Source organism: Astyanax mexicanus, chromosome 7, assembly GCF_023375975.1.
Source record: "Astyanax mexicanus isolate ESR-SI-001 chromosome 7, AstMex3_surface, whole genome shotgun sequence".
Lineage (NCBI taxonomy): Eukaryota > Metazoa > Chordata > Actinopteri > Characiformes > Acestrorhamphidae > Astyanax > Astyanax mexicanus.
In genome coordinates this window covers 6,991,099-7,014,840 of record NC_064414.1, presented here as the reverse complement: position 1 = coordinate 7,014,840, position 23,742 = coordinate 6,991,099, and the positions used below count along the sequence as shown (strand labels likewise).

The window sequence follows — 23,742 nt, the reverse complement described above, 5'->3', positions numbered from 1 at the left end:
TGGAAAAATAACTTGTTCACTGGTTTCCAAAATGTAAATTACAGTTAAAAATCACACAGCATCCAATCATTCTTCTTATTATTACTATGTTAACGTATTAATGTAACAGTGAAACACCCTGCAATTTCTAAGACAGTTATTATACCGTTAAATTCTAATGCCATCACAACTCTAGATAAATGCAGACAACAGGCAGAAATCTGCCGAGACTGAAAGAAATTATCAACCAAAGCTGTTTAATGAAATATCCCACATCCAATCCAAGTACTGTTTATCTGTATACTGATGTAGATTAATGTACCTTAATTAATCAAAGTTTGGCAATGCATACTACAAAAGGAAAAAACAAACATTTTCTCCTTCAACAACCAATTTCACACTTCCTGTCTAAAGCTTCTGTAGGTCACTGCACACTCATCACTGAGCAGGTCATGCCAGAGCAGGTGACGTTCTCCAAGCAGTGGAGAGAACAGGGAAGGACGGCTGAGTTTACAGTAAGTGACAGTAAAACAGGGTTTATAGCCGGAATTGAGCAAGAAGCACGAGGGCTGAAGATTTACAGCCCATCACAAAGGACTGTCCTAGATATCTACACAACGCACAAATTAATAAATGAGCTGGCTCTTTGTGTGTGTGTGTGTGTGTGTGTGTGTGTGTTACCTTTGAGCAGAGGGAGGGGGGTGAGCTCAATGGGTTTGCCCTGAGAGCGAAACTGAGAGGAACTCTGGGAACGCTTCTGCTTGGCCTTCCTGACAGATTTTCGGGAAAACCCGTCCACTTTGTCCACTGATGGAGGCGTTGTGGCTGCTGAGGACATAGCCCTAAAAAACAAACACAGAGACACAAGATGTTACCATTCACGTACAAAGTAAGAGAGAAGGTACTTTAGAATAGGCTTTAATGGATTTTATAAGAAGATCCTCAGGATGTCCACTGTAGAGACACTGACATGCCAAAAGTTATGGGATAGCAGTGTGTAAACTTGGGGTGGGCGATATGGCTCTAAAATAATATCACAATATTTCAGGGCATTTTGCTAAAACGATATACTTGGCGATATAGGAACACAGAAAAATAATTAATTAATTTTAGGAATATAGTATAATAGTATAACAGAATAATCATAATGTGGCAAAATAAATAATATGGCATAAAATAATATAATGCAGCAAAAAATATTGCAGAATATTTAGTGCATGCATATAAATTGCAAACTAAAATAATTATACAATAAATACACCTAAAGCTTCACAGTAAATAATGGACTACTTTTAAGACAGAACAGCCCTATTATCACGATATGGATTTTTAATATCATGATATTTCTGTCACGATATGTTGTATAGATATAATATTGCCCACCCCTAGTGTAAACTGATAATTTAGTGTTATTCAGGGAATGGCTTGGGAACTCTAATACATGCATACGTCTGAGGTGTTATCTTGTAAGTGAGTTTGAAAAATGGCCAATGTGCTCGTGGCAATGTGACATGATTCATAAGATTTGGAGTGAAGTCTGAAAGTGGGTGCAGTTGGATGCTGTGTGGGACCACAGTGTAACATGTGTATCAGTAATACATTATAGAAGGCATTACCACCCACAGAGGACAGTGCAGCGAGTCCTAATGACCGTGACTGGCAGCGTCTGGCTAGAAATGTCCATGCAATCAGAGTATGGGCTACTATGGCAGACAACATGCAATACACATTCAATGCAAAAAAAACCACACTCATATCCAACAGGGCAGTGCAGAGATATAGAAACAGTCATGGGACTAGAACTGGACGATATACACAGAATAATAATATCTGAAAAAAATTTTGAGAAACTAAAAAGAACAATATCTGCCAACAAAAGATGCCCAGTATTGAACAGTCAGTCAGTGACATATTCTGTAAATAAAGAATGTTGAGAAGAGTATATATAATGCCTATTAATTGAAATATTGTATACTATTTTATGCTATACTGCAATACATATTGAGACAATTGTAATACAATATGCATCCTGATACAGTGGTTCAAAATAAAATCTACAGCTCTGAAAAAAAGACCACTTAAAAATGAAGAGTTCCTTTGATTTTACCTAATTGAAAACCTCTGGAATATAATCAAAAGGAAGATGGATGATCACAAGCCATCAAACCAAACTATACTGCTTCATAAAGTCATCCAATAGCAGTGTGCAAGACTGGCGGAGGAGAATTTGCCAAGACGCATGAAAACTGATTAAAAACCAGATTTAAAACTTTATGAACATGAACTTGTTTTCTTTGCATTATTTGAGGTCTGAAAGCTCTAGCCATTTGTCATTTTCTGCAAATAAATGCTCTAACTGATAATATTTTTATTTGGAATTTGGGAAAAATGTTGTTGGTAGTTTATAGAACAAAACAATGTTCATTTTACTCAAACATACACCTATAAATAGCAAAATCAGAGAAGCTGATTCAGAAAATGAAGAGGTCTCAATTTTTTCCAGAGCTGTATATTATACTGTAATACTATAAGGAATTAACTATTAATCAAATACCAATACATACAATCCAACATACACCCCTAGCACAGAAGGATGGTTCTGAGGTCTCACACTGACCTTGGACACAAGTTCACCACGTGTGTCAACACTGGACTCCCTGACTCCTGCCTAAGACCATGTTTACTGTTACAGTGTCACCTGACTTTATAATCTGGAGCTTCCAGTGTCCTCATCATTACTGCTCTTTATCAGCATCTACTGATAACTGAAATCTGCTGTCCAAATAAGGAGACAGCCAGGAAGCAGCCTTTAATTCCTGCAATCTGTAAATGATCACAGCCATTTCAAGTTACTAGAATTAAATTAGGCAGACGCTCGGCAGCTCAAAGGAAGCATTAGGAAGCAGAAATCTAATGACTATTTCTTTTACAGTAATAAAATCAGTCACAACAACAGGGCCCTAGAGCTGCACAAGTGCTGGCCCAAATCATCAGGAGATCCCTGGCACAGAGTAACTTATCAACCCATATTTTTAAAAGCCCATTAAAATAAATAAATAAATAAAATAAAAACATAAAGCAGACATGAGCAGAAATACTGCTGCTGACTTAAAATAATAAAAGTAATCAGCTTGGTATTCACCAAGCAGTACTTTGCATCAGCCCCACTGTCAAAATAACAAATAAATAATGTAATTAATGAATTAACACAACCTCATTTAAGTTGGGGTGAACAGCCCAAATTTATATTGGTGTGATGGAGCAATTTTCTAACCTTAAAACACTTAAAATGACTACTAAATAATAATAATAATTCTGTTACGCAGAAGTACACACCTCAGTCAGTGACTATGAGCCCAAAGACTACAATCCCCCGCACTCTACGGACTACAAATGTGGTGACATCACGGCACATGTGCTGCAACGTTGTGATGCATCTCCAGAAGAGCAAGCTGCGTCTTTACCCACACACTTGCAGGCTATTGGCTAATTCAATCCATAGCTGTGATGCAAATAGCTGGGCTAAGCAGCAAATTTGCTAAAATGAACTTAGAATTAGAATATTTAAAATAAAAATGTGCCACTTAAAGGGAAAAATAAAATGTGACCTGTAAACAGTATGTTAAATTCATAGTGTATAACTATGGTCAACCTTTTCACACATATTCTTAACAACACCTTACAGCACTGAACAGAAGTCCCTAAGCTTTTGGCACAGGACTGTACGACATGTTTAAAAATGGCTCAGATCTGGTTTATGACTGATTTAGTTCCAGACGTCACAACCCAGCTCTTTTCCTTGAAAGTCCCTGACCTCCGGGTTTCCCTCTCGTCTGCTAAAACTGAAAGATGGTCCCTGGCTGTACCTGACTTCCTGTTCGAGCCTGTTTACTTCCTGCTGACCTCCTGCTTGCCCTCACGCTCTCCCTTCCTCCATTCTCTTCTCTCTTAATCCTTTCACATGTGTATAATGGTGTCAGCTGGTCTCTTATGTAAGAGCCATTGAGAAGTGGTTCTCCTCATTCTCGCCATGTGTAACGTGTCCGCAGGAGAGAGAGAGAGAGAGAGAGAGAGAGAGAGAGAGAGAGTATGCAAGAGAGACAGAGATAATCTTTAATGCCATTCATCTTTGTGACTAGCTTACACACTCAAAAACACAACCGTATCGTTTGGCCTGCAGGAATAAGCATGACGTAAGGGATAAAACAAACTCAGCCTAAAAAGTCAGTACTACCTAATGTAGAGAACATCGCCTCAGATGAGTTTCTTTTACAGAAGATTTTACAGAAAAGGTTCCGGCTTTATGACTAAGAGAGTACAGGTCTTTCAGCTTTGCAACTAGAAGCAAAAGTCACTTGCAGGATTTGAGCTTTTTATTTCACTGATTGAGGTCCAATTAGTGCTGGGCAGTATGACCAAAAATGTATATTACGGTAATTTTCAAGATTCTAATGGTTTAACAGTTTTTTTTATTATTTACTTACATAGATTTTTTTTTTTGCATGACTGGGCTTTTTATATGTGTTCATGACTACTGTTACGAATCCATATAATATAAAACACTAAGATTTAAATTAAGGCTTTGATTGTTATTGGGTTTACTTTGTCCCACAAAACTACACATTATATAAAGAAATCAGACTTCATTAGCAGAAAAACAGCTGAAGAATGTAAACAATAAACTTTAAAAAGAGATACGCCAACAACTTTAACACTGCTTCCTTTTCAAAACTAAAATATGTTAAATAGTTTCATAAACACTATAAATTGACATAAAATACTAAATGTTTAAGTATTTAAAAGAGAAGCTTCTCTTTTAAATAAGAGAAGTTTTTCCTGAAACTATTAGAGGCATTACAGAATTAAAATCAGCCACAATTCCCTTCTTTCTCCAGTTAACAAATACATTTAATATACTGTGCATTAAAATAATCCTTCAATCGACATTAATATATTTAAAAGGGTCAATAATAAATAATTTAAGTAAAAAGTAAGTAATTGCGTTTGCTTTTGTTTTTCTATTTAACTCGGATAATAACACTTAAATAGTGAGGAACAGCAGCAGGAGCTCCTCAGATAAAAGTGCTGTTTTCATTTTTTTCGGGCAGGACAGAGCAAGACGAGCATTTGGCTCTACAGAGCTGAGAGTTGACAGTATGCTTCTTTGGCAGTGCTGTGTAGAAATCTATACCAGTGTATACCAGCATACCAGTTTTAATTTCTCCTCCAGTATACCCGATTAACTGGTATACTGTCCAGCACTAGAACCAATTATTTTAATTATATTAAGTTTACCAAGGGTAGGACAAAATATTTATATCACAATATGTTGCACCATTTTTAGTTTGCAATACATTAGTAATACGAGGCATCAAATATCAATATTTAACATATAATTGCTCTAACTTCCCTAAGACTCTACCCCAAATTTAATTACTAAAGTAGTGCATAGTGCTTGGGCACCAATGATTGCTATTTGTGACTGCACACAATCTGCAAATCAGAACAGAGACAATTTACATACAGCTGTCTTAAAGGCACAGTCACAGAAACAGCTTTTTTTTATTTTAAGGGATAAAGAGAATTTGGAAAACAGCAAACAGAACAGCACCTAGGTGGAAATGTCTGAACATGCTCTTCACGTAGATCCATACGTCCACATTGTGGAGATGATTTGCATTCCTGCTGCAGTCCCTCTAATGGGCGATGTGGTTTGTTTTGGATGGTCTTTGAATACAGCCTCCGTTTTTGAATAACAAACTTTATCACTGGATCATCTGACGATAGTGTTCGTGTAGCCCTGAGCTCTGGTCAAAGTACTGTGACCGCATTTCTAAAAATAGAAGGTGCCACAATAGGTGCTCCGGACCAATGCAACAGAAGACGAAGCACTTTTGGGTTCATAAAGAAGCTTTTAGGTTATACAGCTGCGGTTGGAAGTTTACACACTTTTAAGCTTGACTAAATTTAGCAGGTAAAGCACAGAGACAGAGGGAAACTAAATCATCTGAAGGAAAGTTTTATAGTCAGATGAGACAAAGGCCACTTTTCCACTGCAGGGTCAAATGGTTACTAAGGCTGTGTTGTGCCATATTGTTCTGCACTGGGGAGGACCTGTTAGCCTAGTTACAGTTTCTGTTTCCATAAGCCAAATTGCTAAAATCAGTACCAGGGAGTGCATGGGGTTTTGAGGCTCTCATTGGACGTGTCTGGTCTCATTCCTCCACGTAAATTGGTAAATAGAGCATATTAGCTAGATAACTAAACGCAAAATAGAAAACACGCTAACGCAGCATTAGCTCGGTCAGCCAATACACAGAACAGTTCTGCAGCTCCAGGTATGGTTAGTTAATCATGCTGAGAAAACCAGATCCTGCATGGTTTGTTAGCGGACTACAGAATTTTACTACATCCTGCTGTCATCTGCTACATTGGCTGCATCTCTTTCTATACTTTATTATTAACTGGTTTGTAGTTTGAGTTCTGGGAAATGACTTGTCAGGTGTTGTGATGAATTCTAGCTCTTTGTCAGAATCTGACTCCCTTTCATGTACACGCTTCACCTCGCAGCAGAATGAGTCTAAACGATTCTACTTAGATTCCTTTTATTTCTGTTTATAAATAAGGGTTAAGTTACTGTTACAGTAAATAGGTTAATCCCCAGTCTATGCATTTGTGTTCATACTGCTACGTGACACACCTGTATGCCAAGGGGAGACAGATTTCAGCACAACACCTATTCGTTTTTCCCTGGTTTGTTTAAAGACTTCTTGTAATTGGTCTGAAGTCCGAACCATATAGAAAAGTGTTTTTATACTGCAGACGAACCAGACCATGGTTCAGTAGATCCAGACTGAGAACACCTCTATTGGTCTGTTCAAATTCTATTGCTACTTTGGTTGGACCAAACAAAGTCAGAACATCCAGACCAAACAAGGTAGGTGTGAAAGCAACCTAAAAGTGAAACACCCCAAAGAACACTGTGCCAACTGTTAAGCATGGTGGTGGTAGCACCATATTTTTAAAAAACAATTAACATTTAGGTATTAAAACTATTAAGACATATATATATATATATATATATATATACATATATATATATATATATATATATATATATATATATATATATATATATATATATATATATATATATATATATATACAGTGAGTCCAAGAAGTATTTGATCCCTTGCTGATTTTCTTCGTTGGCCCACTAATAAAGACATGATCATTCTATAGTTTTAATGGTAGATGTATTCTTACATGGAGAGACAGAATATTAAAAAGAAAATCCAGAAAATAAATCTAAGGAACATATATTAATTGATTTGTATTTCATGGAGTGAAATAAGTATTTGATCCCTTAGTATTCATTAGCAGTTCTGGCTTTTACAGACCAGTTAGACACTCCCAATCAACTTGTTACCTGACCTGAAGCCACCTGTTCTCACTAATCACTTGTGTGAAAAACACCTGTCCACAGAATCAGACAGATCACACAGATTTAAAGTCTCCAACATGGGTAAAACCAAAGAGCTGTCACAGGACCTCAGAGTCAGAATTGTTGACCTTCACAAAGCTGGAATGGGCTACAAAAAAATTTGTAAGGTGTTGGATGTGAAAGTAACAACTATTGGTGCAATTATCAGAAAGTTTAAAGAGTATAACATGACAATCAACAGACCTCGGCCCGGTGCTCCAAAGAAGATTTCGCCTCGTGGGGTGGCAATGATGCTGAGAACGGTCAGAAATCGTCCTGCAACCACTCGGCAGGAGTTAGCAAATGACCTGAAGGCAGCTGGGACCACAGTTTGCAAGGAAACAATTGGCAACACATTGCGCAACAATGGATTCACATCCTGCAGTGCCCGAAAGGTACCCCTGCTGAAGAGAGCACATGTGGAGGCGCGCCTCAAGTATGCCAATGATCATTTGAAAGATGAACCAAGTTATTGGGAGAAGGTTTTGTGGTCAGACGAGACCAAAATTGAACTTTTTGGCCTCAACTCCACCCGCCATGTGTGAAGGAAGAAAAATGCTGCCTATGACCCCAAGAACACTGTGCCCACCGTCAAGCATGGAGGTGGAAGCATAATGTTTTGGGGGTGTTTCTCTGCCAAGGGTACAGGGCTACTTCACCGCATCACTGGGAAGATGGATGGAGCCATGTACCGCACAATCCTGAGGGACAACCTCCTCCCCTCTGCCAGGGATCTGAAAATGGGCCGTGGTTGGGTCTTCCAACATGATAACGACCCTAAACATACAGCAAAGGCAACAAAGGATTGGCTCAAGAAAAATCACATTAAGGTCATGGAGTGGCCCAGCCAGTCACCAGACCTCAATCCGATCGAAAATCTATGGAGGGAGCTGAAGGTCAGAGTTGCCAAGCGACAGCCCACCAACCTTCATGATTTAGAGAGGATCTGCAAAGAAGAGTGGGCCAAAATTCCCCCTGGTGTGTGTGCTAAACTTGTGGTTAACTACAACAAACGTCTCACCGCTGTGCTTGCAAACAAAGGCTTTGCCACTAAGTATTGAGTGTGTTTGGCAAGAGGGATCAAATACTTATTTTCCTCATTGAAATACAAATTAATTAAAATATATTCTTTAAAATTATATTCTGGATTTTTGTCTTGATATTGTCTCTCCATGTTAGAATATATCTACCATTAAAAGTGCAGAAGGATAGTGTCTTTATTAGTGGGCAAACAAAGAAAATCAGCAAGGGATCAAATACTTCTTGGACTCACTGATATATATATATATATATATACACACTTGATATATACTTTCTATGATTGAGACCCTACGGTTAAAAAAAACAACAACTTTTATATAATATATTATATATATATAATTTTAAAGAAACCACTGATGGATCAACTATGGCATATGGCATGACAAGACTATGTTTACCATTAAGGACTGCACTCATTTATGCAGAAAATAGTCCATGTATTGGATAATACATTCCAAAAAAGCCAGTTCTTTCTTTCAGTTTATGAGTTGACAAAAATCAACACATTCACATAAGCCATATTGCATATTTATGACATAGGAGACTCCCACTCACACGAAAGTCATAAGGAGTGTTAGCTAGGCCTTCTTTCTTAAAGACAGTAACACAGACAGTGTAGGGGTGCAACAGTGTAACATTGTAACGGTGCACAAAATTCATGGTTCACTTTACTTCACACTTTTTAGTACGGTGGGTATTAAATAAAATACAATTAAAATAAAATAAAGCAAAACTGCATTTTGTAACTTTCAGAATGCTACATGTACTGCATTAAAACCGATTTTTTACATATTTATCTCTAGTATGAAAACCAGCTCATGTTTACTGTTGCCAAATTCAAAATAAAGCTGTGCCATAAGAGAAGTGTTATGATTTGTTTATTACTACTGGTGGTGGGTTGGCATATCTGGCATTCTACATAGTCTCATCTTTGGTAACTTCATTATAACAATGGAACTTATGTTTTATTAGACTTTTTTGTATGTTTGTGAAAGGTCACAGTAAGCTCCAAAAAAAAAAAAAAAAAAAAAAAAAAAAAAAAAAAAAATTTGTTTTGAAAATAATAAAATATATAAGTGGATTAGTAGTATGTGTTTATATGGCTTGCATTTTTTTTTTTTTTTATCATCACTCTGGTGTATCAGAACATCTGGAAGATGCTGGCGAATGCACCGAAAACACACCCCACTGCGGGGCTGAAAATGTGGAATCCAACAATAGCACTGTCTACCAATCTTGATAGTTACTTAAACAAGATTGCTAACTGGCCAGTGTAAAAAGATGAACAATAACACACATTATGTATTCTCCGAACCATGAGCTAAACCATGTACCTGGTACCAGGCTGGTTCATAAAGAATACATTTACCATTTTACCTCCATCAGACAATCAGTCAATCAAAACAGAGCTCTCTGACATGTTTTAAAGATCAAAGTAATAAACAAGATGTTTTAATTCAAAATGATAAAGAGAGGATGTAAAATGTCAATGCAAGACTGAATTAAGGCTATTTTCGTTACTTAAAACGCACAGAAGAGTTAGTAGGCCTCTGGGATAGGAACTATGTAGGATGTGAGCCCTTTAAACGGAAAAAAGTTCAAGTCAAGCTGCTTCTCACAAACACGGCTCGGTAAACCACAGGAGAGTTGTAAAAAGTGTTTTGAATGGTTTGAGTTGTTTTAACAGACTGTAATTATGATACACGTGGAATATGGAGCTAACCAGCAAATCATTTAGCTTCAATAAGCAGATGTCAAACTTTATTCAGCTCTACATTCTTCACATCTCACATCTTTGTCATATTAACCACTAATATCTGCTACCAACTGATACCAAAACAAACTGTGGTCTTCAGAACGGTCTTCTAACCTGCTGTTCACCTGAGACTGGAGACAGAACAATCAGAGCCATTAGGCTTTTCATGGTTGGAAGGGTTCAATTACATCTTAATTAACCCTTCATGTCTAACAACTCAATATGATTTGAGTTTTGTAGTTTTTTTCTCTCATTCTGATTTCGAAAGTAATGAAATTTTCTATAGTTATTAGGCATTGCAAGACATGTTAAAAAAGAAGCTGACTAGCTGACTATTTGTAAATGACATAGTAAATACTAAAGCAAAACTAAACGTCTGATTTTTAGCTCTCTTATTAGTGCCATTTAATGCTGACTGAAAACAGCAATGGCCGCATTAAATCGTATATTTCAAATATTTGCTAAACATAAAACTTCCACATTCTGTGATTCTTAGTCTATGGTTTTTAAGTGGAAAATAAGTACATTTGCAAAGTAATACAACTCTATGGAACTTTACTGTACACTTCATCTCACACAGTAGAATATCAAATATGAAAAAATATTCCATTAACCCTGCTGTTATCTTCAGATTTACTAACATCCTTTATCTTTGGGTTCCGTTTGACAAAATGTCCATAACCATATGTTTCCTAAGTTTATGTATCAGGCATTTCATGTTTGTGTTAAACGTTGTTGAACTAAATCTATTTCTTAAGTTTTAAACAGCAAAAAAAAACTGGTGTAAAATTGCCATCAAATAACACTGGTGTGTACAGACTCTGCTAGCTGTTGGGAATATGGGTTGCTAGGGGAAACAGGACTCAAGATCGCAGCTTTTCCTCTGTATCAGGGCCTGTAGAAGGGGAGCTCACACTTCAAGATCAAGGAAGTATGATAACATTAATGGATATCCCAACACTGATGTGAAACTTGATAAATTAAGAACATAAATTACTTTAAGGTCCTCAGAAGTCTTTCAGCAATTTGCTTGGCTGCACTTATTTTTCCAAGGCTTGGATGCAATTTGGTTTGAAAGTTCATTGTTTACATTACTCTACCTCACTCTGCCTCCAGCCTTGTTGTATCATGTGAGCGCTGCAGTGTGAAGAGCTCCCTCTGTTGCTGTCAACAGGTAATGCAATTTACGTTTGCAGCTATTCAGTGTTATTGCATCTCTTTCAATGTGTTTATCACGAAAACTCATATTGCAAGAAAAAAAGATTTTTCTTACAGCTGGAAAAGGAAGCAATTGTGTATCCACCACCTCTTGCCTAACCCACACAGTGTGTTTCCTGTAGTGAGAAGATTTTTGAGGTGGAGAATCTCAAATTGTTCACTACATTAGTGAAGGGCAACTCCAGGGTTTATATACATACACATCTCAAGTAGAATTTAAGCCTTTAAGAATTTAAGGTCTGTCCCATGTTCATCTTGGGACAACTACAGTCTATTCATGCATTGAACCACAACTTATTGCTTGTGTTGCTTGTCTTTAGACATTATTTCAGGCCTCATTTTATTGCAGTCAAGCTATCCAACAGTTGAATACAAACACAAACTAATGTTGTTTTAGGGTCAGTTGACATAGGGTACAGAAAGAAACTAATTTATAAAATAACAAACAAACCTTGACTTACCTTTTTTATTGTACTTCTTACAAATACTGATGAATACATATGCCACTTTTTCTGACTCTCCAGTATCTTATATTATTGTTCTTTTTCAATAAATCTATGCCATAGCCCATGGCGAAGCTGGACACGCCCAACTCCCAAGAAACGTAACTACACATCATGACCAAACAGTCCTTAGTATCTGTGATTGGTCCACCGAACGTCTCAAGTCAAAAATACCACCTGGACAGGGAACCACCCTTTCACTTACACCAAGGGCAACATGTAGCATATCCAATTCAATGACTGTCAGGCAAGTGGAAGGTCAAATTGGGTACCTGGATGAACTCTGCACCCTGCAACTGTGCACACTACCACCCTAATTTTGAACAGCAAGAAAAATAATTAATCTGAACAGGTTAAAAACCAGCATGTCATTGCGGTCAGGCAAGAACCATTTACATTTACCCCCAAAATGGCAACTTTCTTAATTCTCTAAACAAGCCATTGTGAAAAAGAAATATTTAAGTAATTTTGGAGCATGAAACTGAAATTAACAAATGCCCGTCACATTATGCCAATGCTTTTACGCAGCGATTTATCATAAAAATATATGTGAAAATATTATTGTAGGAAAACCACAGTGACCAGAACGGTGAGCACACCAAGCTCCTCACAGACAGAAACCAATGCTCCATCCTGTTTCAAAGAAGATACAAAGGAAACATAACTGCCGAAGTTTAAAAACAAAATGCATCTATACATTACCCTACATGTGTTTAAGGTACAGAGCTGGACTAAAGTTGTTCTGACATTATTCACACTATAAAATGTGCAGTTTTTAACTATAAAACATCAATCTGCCAACCTGATTCCCTCCACACACTTCTCAGTGATCAGATCTTTAAAAAAAAAAAAAAAAAACACACACACACTAAAGACACCAGACATGTTTTAGCAGCTACAATAAATCTGGGGAGAGACGGAAACATGCAAGCTGAAGTTCATGGGTAAAACACTGGTGCTTAAATCCCAAAATGTAGATATGCACTTGACAATCACACATATAAGCGTTTATCTCTGTCCTCCCATTGACTCATTATCAGACTGGGTTAATACTGCAAGAATTTAGAAACCTGGTTTTATATTAATGTATGCATGTATGCATTAGAGCTGCTTAAGATATAATTTCAGTTGTTTTTGCAGTGTTATATTAACCTTTTTCAAAACTTTTTTGCTGTTTGATACAAAGAAATATTCACACTGTTCTAATTTTACACGACAAGGTCTTCCAGATTACAGATTCTATCGACCCTGTACAATAACAATTAATTCATTAATTCAATCGTTAAAACACATCGCATTTTTAAGATCATGATGTGTTGGACTGTTGAATTTTGGCAAATCTTGTAATGCAGAACAACAAAATATTACACTGTCTTTTCTTTTCCCCCAATATTGTGCAGCCTGGGTCATATGGGTCAGGTTGTGTGGAATGCACTTGTCTCCTCAGCAAGAAATCAACATTTGTGTCACTAGCAGAGATGTTTAGTGACAAAGTAGAACTACTTTACTATTGAACTTAAGTACTAAAATGCTGTATCTGTATCTACTAAAGTATTATTTTAACTCCTACTTCCACTTTTACTTCACTACATATTTTGGAGTTTAAAACTTTTTCTTCGATACATTGAGTGAATCAAGCGATCAAGCTGATTTTATAAGAAGACTTTGCACCTTACTTTCAGCACTTATCAAATTATCTATTTGCAATACTTAATTACAAATAAATGTTAAAAAAATTGGTACTTCTACTTAAGTGTGGAGCTTAAAAACACTAACTTCTACTCAAGTTACTTTTTAGAACAAGTACTTGTCCTTGTACTCAAGTCTGGGTCTTGAGTACTTTATACATGACTGGTCACTACACCAGTTAGTATACTGAGAAGATTTACACACCTTGATTAAAGTTTCCATTCCTGAACTTTGGTGTCACTGATAGTTAATTTAAACATTATTGATGTTAATTAATATAACTGACTGGCCAGCTCTTGCAAACACAGCCACTGTTCACAAAATCCAGGATAGGAAACTGGATTTGTGATCCAGAGTTCAGGAACACCACTCATGTTTTCTGTTTAACACAACAAACAACAAAACATTTTTGGATTCATTCACAAATATTAGCATACATATTATAACCAGCAACATTAATGTGGATAATAGTAGTGTTTAACTGCACTGTGGTGTAAAATTATTGACCAACTTTTCAGCATAATTCAGGGGCTGAGATGTAAAGGTCAGTCAGAGTGAGTCTGAGGTAAGGCACTGAGAATAAACTATACAGGAGGAAGAGCATTCGCTCATCAGAATCCCCCACTTCGGAACAACCTTCTTGTTGCTGTTTGGGGATCAAACATACTCTTACAAAATCCAGAACTGACAACGAGAAAGTTCAAAACCAGTGCATTAACTAAACATCCATTACAAATAGGTGGAGTAGAACTCTCAACTATTCAGCAATCTGCCAATGCCGACACAAATTTATTTAACTTACAGAGACTAAACTCTAACTTAAAAAAAACACATTGGTTTGAAAGATCAGTCAAATCTAGGCATCCGCAGATGCCGATGATTTTAAAAAAGCAATAATTCGCTTACATTACCATACACTACAACTTAATATATGAGTGTTTTTGAAGAAGGAAAAGCACAGAAATGTGCAGGGCAGTGGGCAATCAGGACAAGGCTTGAGAAACTGCTTGAATTTTTGCAACAGAAGTGGCATAAAGTTATCCAAAAGCAGTGTGTAAGACTGGTGGATGAGAAATGCCAAGATCCATGAAAACTGTGATTAAACCAGAGCTATTCTGCATCTTTTTTGTTATTTCAGCCAGTCTTCATTTTCTGCAAAAAATGCTCTAAATGACATTTTTAAATTGTAATTTAGGAGAAAAGTTGTATCTAGTTTATAGAATAAAACAACAATGTTCATTTTACTCAAACATATATCTATAAATAGCAAAATTTGAGAAACTGATTCAGAAACTTTTCAGATTTTTTTTTCCAGAGATGTATTTTAATTTTTAACCAAATGTATGTATACGATACAGTTGTTTACACACATATCCAAGCTAACTGTCACCAAGTCACCTCCCAACCCACCTCCTCCAGTAACGTTACTGTTTGTTAACAAGTGCTCAGGCTCATTTTACCACCAAGTAGGTTTTTTTAATAGATTATGATTTAAAAAAGGAAATACCAGCTATTAATAAATATACACTACCATACCTAATGATACTAATGGCTAGAATACAACAGTGTAAAAATCCCGGAGCAGCCGGCTACCTCTTCAGCACCACTACCGGGGCTAATGTTACTCTAACGCGGCCTACACACACACTCATACACACTGCAGCCCCAAACTCCTTAATACAACACCGGTATTATCCATAAATTGCTAAATATGTGTACATGCATCGCCTTATATGATGTGGGAAGGGTTAAAAACACTTAAATAATGCTATTTTGTGTGAATAGTTATTTTAAACTACCTCCGCGCTTAATAAAACAGCTAAAGCTAGTTTAGCTAAAGCTAGACAACCTAACTAGCTAACGAGCTAAATTATGTGACAAGAAATTACTATTATAACTACAATAGATAACGGTAAATGAGTGTTGAATTAAAAACAGTAACGTTAAACTAAATACAACAGTTCGGAACGAATATAACACCATTTTTGAGTAAATTCAGGCACAGCGAAGGTAAATATGTCGCGGTGTATGGTAGCTAACTAGCTAACGCTATGTTAGGAGGCTAAAGTGGAGTTCATACGAACCCACAGATACGGGTTCGTTAGTTAGCTAGCATTAGAGCGTTAGCTAGGCTAAGCTAGCTTGTGCTAGCTAACTACAGAGTAGGAAGCGCCAGATGAGGACTCAGTTTTTAACAATACACTAACTAAGTTAAAAATAAAGCCATATTATATCTGTATGTGAAGCAACAACTACATAACACTGAGTTATAGCACATATAAATTATACTGAAGCGATATATTGCTTTTTAAAAATAGAAATAGCTTCTTTTTAGCTTGTTAGCTAATAAGTGCCTGAATCGCCGGTAGCTCTGTGTGAAGCATTAGAAGCAACGTTAAAGCAAGTGAAGCAAAAAAAAAAAAAAAACAGAAAACAGGGAGAGTGCCCAAACTTTACCTTGATCCTCTGTGTTTCTGAGAACGAAGATGGTGATGATGGTGAGTGATCCTGTATTCACACTTCCTTACCAACACAAATATGCCCCCAATCCCGTTTCAAGTGTGAGAAAAAACAAGAAAGTGGGAGAAAAAATGCCTTAATCTTGGCCTTTAAACCGAGCCAATCCCACCACTAGCTTCGCTTTTCACCTCCTAGTGAAATAATCCCATCAGTGCTGAAATATGGACGCATTTAAAACGAAAACACGCGGCTAAAACAGACACATGTCGCCCTTCTTCTGTCGAAACCTCCTCTGCGTCCTCTGCGTGTTTATATTTCTCTCAATAGTCTGTTTAATTCCAGGGGAATGATCTCCTTTTACCCTATTGTCAATACTACAGGGCTCAGTCCACACACCACACATAACACACAGCAGCGCTGGGCCTGCCGCCGCCCACGATTGGTCGGTTTGAAGATAGTATGCGATCTGATTGGACGACGCCCCTGTCTATCAAACAACGAACGCAGAGCGAAAGTAGGTTGGCGAGTGTGAACCAAGGAGGGCGTCGTTTTATATTTCCCACCCGTTTTAACACTAAGCCCGCCCCTGCTCCGCTGCGATTGGCTTAGAGAAGCTCGCATCCAGTGCAATGATTGGATAGTGGTTCACCCTAAAGCGCAGACAGCCAATCACAGAAAAAGATGTCAGAATATAGGCTGGGAAAAAATAACGCGTGGAATGAAGTTAGACCTGTACAAGCCAAGCCCATGCTGCACTGCTAAAACTACAATTAGTAAGGGTAACAGTGTGTAGCTGTTCACACATTTGTTTATTCATGTCTTACTCTCAAGTTTTTGTAGTGGAAAAAGTACCCAAATCAGTAAAAATACAACAATTTATTATGGTTTTGGATCTTAGTTTTCATTACTTGAATATTATTTTAATTATAATGTCTTGTAATATTCTTTTAACACTGTTTTGTATTATGTCTTAAATTTATTTCTTATATTCCAATTTTATTAATTTTAATTCTGTTAGAAATGCATTTTTCTAGCTCTAACACCACTTTTATTCTAATTAATTTGGTTGTTTTAATCATGTTTGAATCATGTTTTAGTTTAGTTTTTAGTTTATGCTTTATTCTTGTTTTATTTTCATTTCCATTTTTTATTGTTATTCTCTTACATGTTTATGTGGCTCAATTTGTATTTTCTAATTTGTTAGGCACTTTAAATGACCATGAAAAGCATAAAAGGTGCTATATATAAACTTGCCTTGCCTATTATCATTTTGGTAAACATGACTTTCTTCAAACAAAACAGAATTTGTTTTTAGAATTATGTTTTAGATAGTTTAAAGTAGCATCTCTTGCTTAGATGACAGTTTTGCACATCTTGGCTGGATTTTCTCAGTCAGCTTTATGAGGTAGAGTCACCTGGAATTCAGGCTTTCAGTTAACAGCTGTGCTGAACTCATCAGGAGTTAATTACTTGAATTTCTTGCCTCTTACTGTGTTGGAGAGCATCAGTTGTAAAGTTGTGAAGAGGTAGAGTTGCAGGTATACAGCAAAAAGCCCTATTTGAGTAATGTTCTTATCCATATTATGGCAAGAACTACTCAACTAAGTAAAGAAAAAAATACTGAGATCCGAAAAAAAAAATCAACTTTGAAATTGTCCTCAAGTGCAGTCTCTAAGACTATGGAAAACATTATGATTAAAAGTAGCTTTCATAAGCTTTTCTGCATTTGTATTATCTATTTTCCATATATTCCACTACTTATGTAGACATAGTCGTTCCCAAAAATGTACCCTGTTCCACTGATATTGAACAGTATGCATGCAGTGGGTATCTGAGTGTCCGTCTGCTGACAATTTTTATAAGGATGCAGACTTCCTTTTCCAGCAGGACTTGACACACTTTGTACACTGCCTGAGACATACGCTGCCTACACTGAAACACTGTTTTTTGGGTTTTCATTGGCTGTAAGCCATAATCATTTTGGAAGTATGTGGTCTGTATATTAAGTAACTTTACTACTCAGAAACAATTACTGATTTTAGGCCTCACATCGGCAAATAAACCACGCCTCTGAGGTGGTTCTCACCTGATATTAAAATAGAGAGCTAATAATTCTGGATTACTTTTTTTTTTTTTTTTTACATAGCCTACCTAAAATGTATTACTGTGAGGATCAACAAAGCTAAAAAATCTACTGTTAACTCATGGACTTGTAAAATTATTTTTTTCTTCCCTTTTTCTCCATTCCCCTCCTCTCTATTTGTATAATGTATTTAGTACAAAATGAAAGCACAATATAAATAAGGCCACAAAATTTCACTTCTCTATACATCTCCGCATTCAGAGTAGATTAGTGAAAAACTCTCTGTGTCTCTTTTTGTTTCCAATATAAAACATGAGTATTAAATGATGAGCAACAATTATTTAAATTCTTTCTTTTAATTTAATTATTTATTTATTACACACATATATATATATATATATATATATATATATATATATATATATATATATATATATATATATATATATATTTTTTTTTTTTTTTTTAAACAAGCTATCCGCAACCCAGTTTTGGGCCCAGACCCATCAACTGAGAATCTCTGCTCTTGTCAGACTCAGTCCTGAAGCTTCTGGAATAAAGTACCAGTACCGTTTACAGTGCAGTGCTTAGTGTCTGCGATGCTGATTCATGTATTTGGAGACGGCAGGATGGTGGCATGCGGTTACAATGGCCACAGTGTTTGGTCTGGTTTGCAGACCCCCATTCCAGTCCAGACAGTGCAGTTATGCACTGGGATACTGTGGAGGCCCAGACATGGACATGGATGTGGGCATGTGATTACTGCAGCAGACCTGATGCAGCATACTTTGTCAGTGAAGAGTGAAATCTGTAGAAGTGGTTCATCAGCTTGAAGTGAAAGGAGCCAATCACATGGAACTGTACTGAGTAACTACCCCAGAGTCATTCAGCATTTGCTTCTGGTTAACTTAAAACGAATTTGTTCCAAGTTATAAATACACTGCCAGGCCAAATTATTGTATACGCTATGATTTTGTTGGACCTCCTTTATCTTTGATTGCTTTGACGCATTCTCTCTGCCATTGTTTCAATAAGCTTCTGCAATGTCCCAAGATTTATTTAAATCCAGTGTTGCACTCATTTTTCACCAAGATCTTGCAGCAGCATTGATGATGGTAGAGTCTGACCACTGCACAAAGTCTTCTCCAGCACATCCCAAAGATTCTCAATGAGGTTAAAAGGTCTGGACTTTGTGGTGAACTCGCTCAATCCATGTATGAAAATGTTGATCTCATGCTCCCTGAATCACTCTTTCACAATTCCAGCCCCATGAATCCTGACATTGTTATCTTGGAATATGCTCGTCTCATCAGGGAAGAAAAATCCATTAATTGAATAACCTGGTCTATGTTCAGTATATTCAGGTAGTCAGCTGACCTCATTCATTCAGCACATACTGTTGCTGAACCTAGACCTGCAGACCAACTGCAGCATCAACCCCACATCATTTACTTACTTAAATCCAGGTGGCGATTGTTTTTTTTTTTGGCCAGGCAGTGTACGTACACTGATGTGCCAAAGTCATGGGATAGAGAAAAAGTCATAAAACAGCAAAAAGGAAGTAGAATTTACTCTGTGATATTATCAGATAATTAAAGAAGTAGAAATAAACTGAAGCAGTAATGATAAAGATGTTGTTAGTATTTTATTTTAGTTTGGTATTAATTTAGAAATTCCAACAAGTATGTGTACACTGTAAATTTAAAATCAGGCCAGTATATATTACGAATTGTGTAGCACCTTATACAGTAAAACATTAAATACATTTTTCCACAGAAAAAGATGTTAAATTAAAAACCAGTCAGTTTTGGTGGGAGTCTTACGGCGTACCGTACGTCACACATTCTGTTTCTTGTCTCTTTTGGTTGTGTTCTTTCTGTGAGCTTTTGTTTTAAGCTGCATGGACGAGATGCTTTTAAGCGTGCCTTTTTTCCCCACGCTAATTTCCTCCCCTCCTGCTTTCCACTGCAAAAGCTCCCCGTCCTCCCCGCCGGTCAGCAGAGCTCCACCCACAGAATCCCACTGGAAACATCTCACTGTTGCAGAATGCCCTCCTCGCAGTGACGTCACTGGCTTTATGTCACTCCCACTGCACTCCAGGAGGTGGATCTCGCCGCTGTGGGACCCACCTATCACAAGTAGATGCTCCGCTTCGGCTAACCAAGTCCCGCCCACAAAGTAGTCGAGCGAGGACCCTTCGGGTAGAGGAACAAGGTCCCGGGCGTCGAGCGAACTGAGGAGGGTCAGCGGGTCATCACTGTCCAGTCTGGACAAGTCCCACAACCGGAGGCCTTCATCATGACTCAAGCACAGAAGCTGGTCCAGATTTTTACCTGTCAGTTAAAAAAAATAAATAAGAAAAGCATTAGAGTTATATCCTACATCAGTTTAGCTCCGCCCATTCACACTGGAGTATTATGGTCAAGACATGTTTGGTATTTTACATGTTCTTCTTTACTTTATATCCAGAATTTTCCTCTGGATTCAATTTGTTAATTTGTTAATTAGTTAGTTAGAAAGTACTTCAGTCAGGTAGGAAGGAAGAAAGGTAGGAAGGAAGGAAGGAAGGTAGATAGGTAGGTTGGTAGTGGAGGAAACACTTACTGCAGTAGCTAACGAGCAAATTCATCCTGCTTACCTGACCAGCAGAGGGCGCTAGCAGAAGATTCGCAGTTACAGGTCGTAATGAGGGCGTCGTCCTCCTCCCCTAAACTCAAATCGAATACGTTCACCAAGCCGTCTGTTGCCCCCGATGCCAGCCTGTCCGCCTGCGATGGGTGAAATCGCACAGCTGTGATGTCATCACTGTGCGTTTCTGAGTACACCCCCAGCAAGCGGCCCCCCTTATCTTCAGCCTCCATGCGTGAGTCCCAGAACACCAGGAAGCTGTCCTCTCCCACCTGCTCAGTACCAGCGCAAAGCACCCTGCCGTTACAGCTCACGTCGAAGGAGCAGTAAGAATGCATCGGATCGCTACGGAACACCTGGGTCGCAGAGGAACCGGGTCGCCGGATGTCCCAGCATCGAACTGTTCCATCTGCAGACCCAGTATAAAGCAGGTCAGGAGAAGACGGGGAAAACCGGACCCCAAAGACGGCCCCGGTGTGTCCCTGGTACTCCCCCCACAGGCGGAGTGTGTCCCTGCTGTGCAGACGGACAGCCTGATTGGAGCAGCTCACAGCTAACAGGTCGGAACGTCCTGATCCAGATGGCAGCGTCAGGTCCAGGATGTAGGATGGGTCATCTGGCTGCAGGCGTCTGGCTATTGAGAGGTTTTTGAAGGTGCCTTCAAGAGAATCCATCAGACCAGACAGCAGCCTGCACCCTAATGAAGACAAAAGCTTACAATCAGTTTACACATTACTGATTCATCCCATAACCACAATGCATGCCCAAAAGTATGCAGACACCTGAAACACAAGGACATTATAAAACATATTCTGGTTTATCCTGCTTTGGTTGGAGCAACTACTGTCTCTACTGTCCAGGAATGGCTTTCTGCTCGATTTGTGAGAAGCATTGCTGTGAGGATTGGACTGCATTCAGCAACAAGAGCATTAGTGAGGTCAGGATGAGTTGAGGAGCTGTAGAGGTCATATACAACTCTCCAAATCAACCCCTTTAAAAGTACTGGATGAAGCACCATCACTCCAAAGAAAAAAGTTCCACTGCTCCACAGCTAAATGCTGGGGGGATTTATACCCCTATAGTTTAGTCCACACCTGGCATTAAGCACAGTGCAACCAGGTTAATGTTTATCTGCCACAGAGGGTTCTATTCTATTGGCAGTATTTCTTTACAAGGAGTAGATAAGCAATGTTTACAAACATTCGGACATATAGCATATAAAATCTAATTATTCAATAAGGTAATTTTTATTGGATATATAATTGAATCTATAAAATAATGTGAATCGTCTTGATATTATAATAAAAACATGTTGTTGGAAATTAAATAGTCTCACCATCTCCGTTGATCAGGTTTAGGTCAGGGGATTGTGGAGGGCGAACACGTTTCTAATTTTTACTGCATAATTCCACATGTTCTGAATTTTCATGTCTTTAATATTAATCTACAATTAATCTACAATGTAGAAAAAAAATTAGTCTAAACATTTGACTGTTACTGTATATTAAACTGAGAAATTGAATTTATCATAGACTCTATGGGACAGTTTCAGAACAGGTATTATTAAGTAGGGGTGGGCGATATGGCTCTAAAACAATATTACGATATTTCAGGGTATTTTTGCGATAACGATATACTTGGCGATATAGGAAAACAGAAAAATAATTAATTAGTTTCAGGAATATAGTATAAGAGTATAACAGCATAATCATAATGTGGCAAAATAAATAATATAGCATAAAATAATTTAATGAAGCAAATAATATTGCAGAATATTTAGTGCATGCATATAAACTGCAAACTGAAATAATTATACAATAAATAGACTTAAAGCTTCACAATAAATAATAGACTACTTTTAAGACAGAACATCTCTATTATCACGATATGGATTTTTAATATCATGATATTTCTGTGTTACGATATATTGTATACGATATAATATTGCCCACCCCTACTATTAAGGCTAGTCGTGCACTATATTTTTATTTCAAAGGGAAATCTTCGTTCTGACTGGTGGGTGGTGTAAACCCCTGATCTATAAACAGGTCCCTTAGGCAGAAGCTAGGCTAAGGTAGCTAGCGCACTGCTCCAGTTACCCATATTTAAAGAACAGACACAGCAAACACGCATTTATAACCCTCTGCTCACCCGGTTTAACTGAAGTATAACAGAATAAAAGGGCAGTAAATAATGGCTACTTTACCGATCAGCTGTTTCTTTCACATCTACATCTCAAACCACAGCCAACACGCTTCAGCAGCGAGACACACCATAAACCTTCCGACTGGAAACACGAGCGCTGTCAATATTTCCGCCACTCCGATTGAAAATACAGATATACAAACATGCAGCTCTGGAAAAAATAAGAGAGCACTTAAAAACGATGAGTTTCTTTGATTTTACCAAATTGAAAACCTCTGGAATATAATCAAGAGGAAGATGGATGATCACAAGCCATCAAACCAAACTGAACTGATTTCTGAGCTCTTTAAACTTTATGAATATGAACTTGTTTTCTTTGCATTATTTGAGGTCTGAAAGCTCTGCATCTTTTTTGTTATTTCAGCCATTTCAGTGATTTAATTGGGATAAGCTGGAGCTTCACAGTGTGAAAGAAAAGCAGCAACAATTGTTCAGCACCTCCAGGAACTCTTTCCTTCAAGACACTGAGAAAACTATTCCAGGTGACTCTCCCTCATGAAGACACTGAGATTAAAATACCAAGAGTGTGCAGATCGGTCCTCAAAGATAAATGTGCTACTTAGAAGAATCCAAAGTAGAAAGCATAGTCTGGTTTAAGACTTTTTTTCAGTTTACAAAATAATTCCGCATGTGTTCCTGTAGAGCTTCAATTTAGTATTCAATATTACATTTAGAATGTAACAATAATGAGAAAAAA

The 23,742-nt window shown here is 37.5% G+C and overlaps 4 protein-coding genes across 5 annotated transcripts in view; 2 read left to right on the top strand and 2 right to left on the bottom strand.

Moving 5' to 3' along the window:
* ppp2r5eb (protein phosphatase 2, regulatory subunit B', epsilon isoform b) overlaps window positions 1-16,548 on the bottom strand; it is a 38,962-nt gene extending 22,414 nt beyond the window's left edge. Inside the window, exons 1-2 of one of the 2 annotated variants that reach the window (XM_022685103.2) lie at window positions 16,127-16,548; window positions 661-821 (exon numbers count right to left, since the gene is read on the bottom strand). In XM_022685103.2, coding sequence (XP_022540824.1) covers window positions 661-817 — 157 coding nt within the window. In that variant the 5' untranslated portion in view covers window positions 818-821; window positions 16,127-16,548. Of the gene's footprint in view, window positions 1-660; window positions 822-3,845; window positions 3,966-16,126 lie in introns of those variants that run through there. The other variant, XM_049481058.1, reaches the window with a different exon arrangement.
* gphb5 (glycoprotein hormone subunit beta 5) overlaps window positions 1-23,414 on the top strand; it is a 141,773-nt gene extending 118,359 nt beyond the window's left edge. The window contains exon 4 of the transcript XR_007439928.1: window positions 23,376-23,414. The gene's annotated coding sequence lies outside the window, so the exon portion shown is untranslated. The remainder of the gene's footprint in view (window positions 1-23,375) is intronic.
* The window catches only part of esr2b (estrogen receptor 2b), a 443,098-nt gene that overhangs the window by 359,545 nt on the left and 59,811 nt on the right, over window positions 1-23,742 (top strand). The gene's annotated exons all lie outside the window — the stretch shown is intronic.
* On the bottom strand, window positions 19,839-23,333 carry wdr89 (WD repeat domain 89). Its single transcript, XM_007228987.4, has 3 exons — window positions 23,047-23,333; window positions 20,851-21,537; window positions 19,839-20,545 (listed from the first exon to the last, which is right to left on the bottom strand). Exons 2-3 carry the CDS (start codon window positions 21,512-21,514, stop codon window positions 20,049-20,051), a joined length of 1,161 nt encoding a protein of 386 aa, XP_007229049.2. The 5' UTR covers window positions 21,515-21,537; window positions 23,047-23,333; the 3' UTR covers window positions 19,839-20,048.